Here is a 5,360-nt window from a genome sequence, read left to right as displayed (position 1 = left end):
CCTCAGCCTCCTGAGTAGCTGGGACTACAGGCACACGCCACCTCACCCAGCTGATTTTTGTATTTTTTGTAGAGACAGGGTCTCACTTAGTTGCCTAGGCTTGTCTCAAATTCCTGAGCTCAATTGATCCTCCCACCTCAGCCTCCCAAAGTGTTGTGACTACAGGCATGATCATCATGCCCAGCCTACCTTAAACCTTCTAGCTATCCTCTCCCTCTTTCAGGTGGACCCAAGTGGGGAGATTGTGGAACTGGCGAAAGGTGGATGTCCCTGGAAGGAGCATCTCTACCACCTGGAATCTGGGCTGTCCCCTCCAGTGGCCATCATCTTTGTTATCTACACTGATCAGGCTGGACAGTGGCGAGTACAGTGTGTGCCCAAGGAGCCCCACTCATTCCAAAGCCGGTGAGGCCCTAGGGAACCACCCTACTGACCTTCAGGCCTGTCTCAGCCTTGTTAAGAGAAGGCTGCCAATTCTGACCTCTGCTCTGCTCCCTCTTTCTGCCCACTTGTAGGCTGCCCCTACCAGAGCCATGGCGGGGTCTTCGGGACGAGGCCCTGGACCAGGTCAGTGGGATCCCTGGCTGCATCTTCGTCCATGCAAGTGGCTTCATTGGTGGTCACCGCACCCGAGAGGGTGCCTTGAACATGGCCCGTGCCACATTGGCCCAGCGCTCATACCTCCCACAAATGTCCTAGTGTAATAAAACCTTCCACCTCATACTGACCCAGTCCTTGACTCATTCTTGCCCTACACCATTCTGGAAACTTGTGAAAACTGAAACAGCTATTTATATGTAAGACCCTGTGCTAGATATATTTTCTTCACAGTAACTTCTCAGCCTTGCTTTCCAAAGCATTTGAAACCGTACAGTTTCTAGGGTTAACGTGACCAAATTCACAAGTGGCTAAAAAGTGACAGAACAGGGCCTTAACCCAAAGTCTATGCTTTTTTCCCCTACTCTACCCCAGTGCAACTCCCTAGAAAAGACAGACTGGTAACTGAGTGGAAAACAAAAGGAAAACTTTTATTTATTATTAGAGATGGGAATGTGGGGAGTGGGGCAGAACAGGTGGTGGCCCTGGGAGAGGGTCCCAAGAGGTAGAGGTTGGGGATGTCTCAGTAAAGAGGGGCAGGTCATGAATACAGCCTCCACCCCCAGCAGGGGGTTCTTGGGCCCGGCCAAGCACTGGGTTAAAATGTGGAAACTGGGCATTGACAAAGTACAGCGGGATGTGAGCAATTCGGCCTGTGGACCAGCCCTGCAGAGAAGGGAAAGAAAAGGATTAGAGCCTGGGCCCAAAGAAGGGCCATCTGGCAGAGCCATACAGCAACCAAGGCCCTCAGCTTCTCCATCCAACTCCTGGAAGCCCCAGCAGCCTGGCGCACTCACCACACTGAGCAGGGCCCCTTTGTTGAAGGAAGGATGGAAAGTGATGAGCTGGGGCTGGGCTCCTGGCTCCCCCTGGATAACGCCACTAGAAGAAAAGGTGAGCAGGCAACGGGAGGCAGAAGGGAGCTGCATGTAGTGGGATGTGGGTTTTGTGCAGGAAGGCCGGTAAGTCTAGACCTAAGGGCCCACATGGCACTTACCAGGGAAGGAGCTCAAACACGGGGCTGTTTCGAGTGCGAAAAAGGAGGATGACTGGTTTACCATCCTGTACTCTTGGGTTTCCTGTAAGAAATGGATCCAGGGATAGGGGAGGAACTCTGAAGACAGTGTCCCAGGACAGGGGCAGAGGAGAATTCCAGGCCAGGGCATGGCCTCACTAGATTAATTGGGAAGATGGCTGTTGGCTGAGCCCTTCATCCTTGCCTCTTACCTTTCATGAGCACAGCCAGACGCTCCCCACTGGGGTCCCAGACCATGGAATGAGCCTCTCCCCCAAGCCTGTGAGTGACGACAGGTTAGGAGAGTTTCAATGTGGTCCCTCCCACCTGCTTTTCACTGCTACTCCCTCAACCACTCAGCTCACCTCTCCTCACCATCTGGTGTCTGTATTGTTGTCTCAGACAGATCTGCCACAATTGTTGCTGACTTTGCACCTCCAACGCGCCCCTTTCCCTCACCTGTGGACGGATAAGAGCAGAGAGGTTCTTGCAAGAAAAAGGCCTCTCACTGGTCCCCCGCCAGCTCACCAAAGGCATCAACACCTCGAAATTTCCTAAGCTTCTGTATTTCCCTTTATCCCTCAGAGCTGCATCTTACCAAAGGTTGCTGCCTCCCTCTGACCACCCCAAATACTGAAATGTTGCCCTAACTCACCACATTGTTCTGGAAAAGATAGGGAGTAAATCAGTGGCTCTCCCAATACAGTGAACAGCAGTCGGTTGCCATCTGGGCTCCAGCAGCCAGTCTGGGGTCAGGGAGCAAAAGGCAGGAGAAGGTATGTCTACAGTAGAATGCAGGAGGGAAAGTAGAGGTGGCCGGGCTTGGGGGCATCAGGGGCCCATTGGAATCATCTCCTCCCCAGCGTCTGTCAGTCAGAGTCCCCTCTTACCTGACAGCGCCCTGATAGAGTAGGCCACCTCTCACAAGTCCACATCTGGGCCTCCCAGACTCTTAAGCCAGAGAAAAGCAAATTATAGCTCAGGACCTCTAAGTTCTAAAACTTGGACCCACCTCCCTTGACAGAGCTTCCAGGAGCTAAGTGCCTTTATCTAGGTCCTTGCCCTCCCTCCATCCTCCTCCCACTCACCGAAAGACAGCTGAAGGAGTGGTAGCCAGGATTTTGCTGCCATCTGGGGACCAGAGCAGGTTGGTCACCCCACCTCCTCGAAACCAGGGAAGGGGGACACAGGTCTCTGTTGAGACATCCCATACCTAGGAGAGTGGGGCAAAAGATAAGGGAAAACTCAAGCACCCTATCATCTCTCAGAGGGCTGCCCTCTCTAATGTACACAGAGCCAGAATGAGAGGAAGTGGGAGAGGGACTGTGAAACATGAGGCACGGGTTCATGCTGACAATCACAGAGAATGGAATTTTAAACCTCATGAGTCTGATGGCAAAGCTCCTCTCTGGGTAAGTTTAAGACTGAATGAACCAAGGTCCCTCCTCCTTCCCCCAAGATGTTTCCACCACCGAGTGAGGAACGCTTTTGCCAGGACTGAAATGTACATGAGGGGCAGGGACCCACTCACCCGGATAGCAGCATCCACGGGTGAAGCTGAGAGCAGCCGCCCCCCACTGGGGGCCCAAGCTAAGCTGGTAACAGGTGTATGCCCAGGGTGAGACAGCACTTGGGCACAGCCAGAAGAGGGTCTGGAGGGGAACACAGAGGATGTGGAGTCAGGAGATGATAAGAAGCCATCCCCAAAATTCTATTTCTTTGCCTCCTGCTAACACCTCCTATCGTGATGGTTGGGAAAAAGGAATAAGGATTGTGGAAGTTAAAAGAAAAACAGCGAAGGGGGAAAAAGGCCAAATCACGAGCAGGTCAACAGAGAAGAGGTGATTTGCAAGATCTCAGGCCGGGGTGAAAGAGAGTGCTTTCACGATAGGCCATGAGGAGGCAAAACCTAACCAGAAACCTAGAAGGTACTGCCCTGGGGCGGTATTAGGTCCCACCCCAGAACACAGCTATCTGCCCACAGGCCATCCAGCCTGGCCATCCATCCATGCAGGGATAATCTATGACATTACTTCAAGGTTCCAACCTTTTCTCTCCAGAGTTATCTAACACTCCTCAGAACACACCCTGTGCTCCGAAACAGCTCTCCTGCCTTGCCTTATCAGAGCGCCTCCCACCTCTGCACTCCTGCATTTGCTGCTTATCATAAAGATGGTGCACGTGGCTCAGCCTCCATCACCAGCAGGGAACTACCTGACGGCGCCTGCCATGTGTCTGCAGCTGTGTGTCAGCAGCTGTGTGTCAGCTGTGTATTTCCAGAGTCATGTGCCTGGCCTGACAGATGAAGGCTACTACCTGAATTAACGCCACCTTCTCTTTCTACCTAACTATAACCACCTTCAGCTCCAGTGAAGTCTTAGTCACAGATGTACAATTTAATTCTCTTGAACTTTACAATAAATCACAGCTGCCTTTGCAGGTGGGTTCAGATTCATCTCATTCTTTTCGGTGGCTCCACTGTATACCACTCAATAGATGAACTATAATCTATTCCGTCCTGCCTCTACAAATGGACATTTGACTTGTTTGTAATTTTTTATTATACATAATGCTGTGAAAAATATCTCCTGGGCCAGGCATGGCGGTTCACACTCCAGGCTGGAGTGCAGTGGCACGGTCATAGCACACTGCAGCCTCAAACTCCTGAGGCTCCTGCCTCAGCCTCAGCCTCTAAAGTAGCAAGGACTACAGATGTACACCACCACGCCCAGCTAGTTTTTTCATTTTTATTTTTTGTATAGACAGTGTCTATGTTGCCCAAGCTAGTCTCAAACTCCTAGGCTCAAGTGATCCATCTGCCTCAGCCTCCCAAAGTGCTGGAATTACACCCATGAGCCATCACGTGCCTGGCCTTGTTTTTTGTTCATGTATTTATTTTAAAATTTTTTTTTAAATCAAGTTTCGCTCTTGTCGCCCAGGCTAGAGTACAATGGCATTATCTCAGCTCACTGAACTTCCACCTCCTGGGTTCAAGCGATTCTCCTGCCTCAGCTTCCTGAGTTGCCGGAATTACAGGCACGCGCCACCACACACAGCTCATTTTTGTATTTTTAGTAGAAACAAAAACAAAAAACCAACAACTTTTCAGGCGTGGTGTATGCACCTGTAGTCCCAGCTACTTGGCAAGGGGCTCACTTGAGCCCAGGTGTTCAAGGCTGTGATGTGCGATGACTGAGTCTGTGAATAACCACTTCATTCCAGCCTGGGCAACATAATGAAACTCCATCTCTAAAATAACCAAAAAAAGGCCAGGTGTGGTGGCTCACACCTGAAATCCCAGCACTTCGGGAGGCCGAGGCAGGCGGATCACCTGAGGTCAAGAGTTTGAGACCAGCCTGGTCAATATGGTGAAACCCCCGCCTCTACTAAAAATAAAAAATTGGCCTGTGGTGGCATGCGCCTGTAGTCACAGTTACTTGGGAGGCTGAGGCAGGAGAATCGCTTGAACCCAGGAGGCAGAAGTTGTTGCAGTGAGCTGAGATTGTGCCACTTGCCCTCCAGCCTGGGTGACAGAGTGAGATTCCATCTCAAAAAGAAAAAAGAAAAAAAATCTGTGATTACGTATTTTTTTCTTTTTTTTGAGACAGAGTCTCACTCTGTCGCCCAGGCTGGAGTGCAGTGGCGCGATCTCAGCTCACTACAAGCTCCGCCTCCCGGGTTTATGCCATTCTCCTGCCTCAGCCTCCCGAGTAGCTGGGACTACAGGCGCCCGCCATCTCGCCCGGCT

At 51.3% G+C, this 5,360-nt stretch overlaps 2 protein-coding genes across 3 annotated transcripts in view; one reads left to right on the top strand and one right to left on the bottom strand.

Moving 5' to 3' along the window:
- LOC105503573 (chromosome unknown open reading frame, human C12orf10) overlaps positions 1–727 on the top strand; it is an 8,385-nt gene extending 7,658 nt beyond the window's left edge. Inside the window, 2 exon segments of the mRNA XM_011930522.1 lie at positions 102–405; positions 516–727. Of these exon segments, the coding sequence (XP_011785912.1) occupies positions 102–405; positions 516–699 (488 nt within the window). The 3' untranslated portion in view covers positions 700–727.
- A 276-nt stretch (positions 728–1,003) lies between these two features.
- The window catches only part of AAAS (achalasia, adrenocortical insufficiency, alacrimia), a 14,578-nt gene continuing 10,221 nt past the window's right edge, over positions 1,004–5,360 (bottom strand). For both annotated transcript variants that reach the window (XM_011930520.1, XM_011930521.1), the window contains 9 exons: positions 3,144–3,264; positions 2,701–2,825; positions 2,503–2,563; positions 2,268–2,358; positions 1,978–2,071; positions 1,825–1,892; positions 1,595–1,676; positions 1,395–1,479; positions 1,004–1,263 (listed from right to left, as the gene is read on the bottom strand). In XM_011930520.1, coding sequence (XP_011785910.1) covers positions 1,039–1,263; positions 1,395–1,479; positions 1,595–1,676; positions 1,825–1,892; positions 1,978–2,071; positions 2,268–2,358; positions 2,503–2,563; positions 2,701–2,825; positions 3,144–3,264 — 952 coding nt within the window. In that variant the 3' untranslated portion in view covers positions 1,004–1,038. The remainder of the gene's footprint in view (positions 1,264–1,394; positions 1,480–1,594; positions 1,677–1,824; positions 1,893–1,977; positions 2,072–2,267; positions 2,359–2,502; positions 2,564–2,700; positions 2,826–3,143; positions 3,265–5,360) is intronic.

This window comes from Colobus angolensis, unplaced genomic scaffold (genome assembly GCF_000951035.1).
Source record: "Colobus angolensis palliatus isolate OR3802 unplaced genomic scaffold, Cang.pa_1.0 Scaffold87, whole genome shotgun sequence".
Lineage (NCBI taxonomy): Eukaryota > Metazoa > Chordata > Mammalia > Primates > Cercopithecidae > Colobus > Colobus angolensis.
Note: the sequence above shows the minus strand (reverse complement) of the source record. Positions and strands in the feature narration are given on the sequence as shown.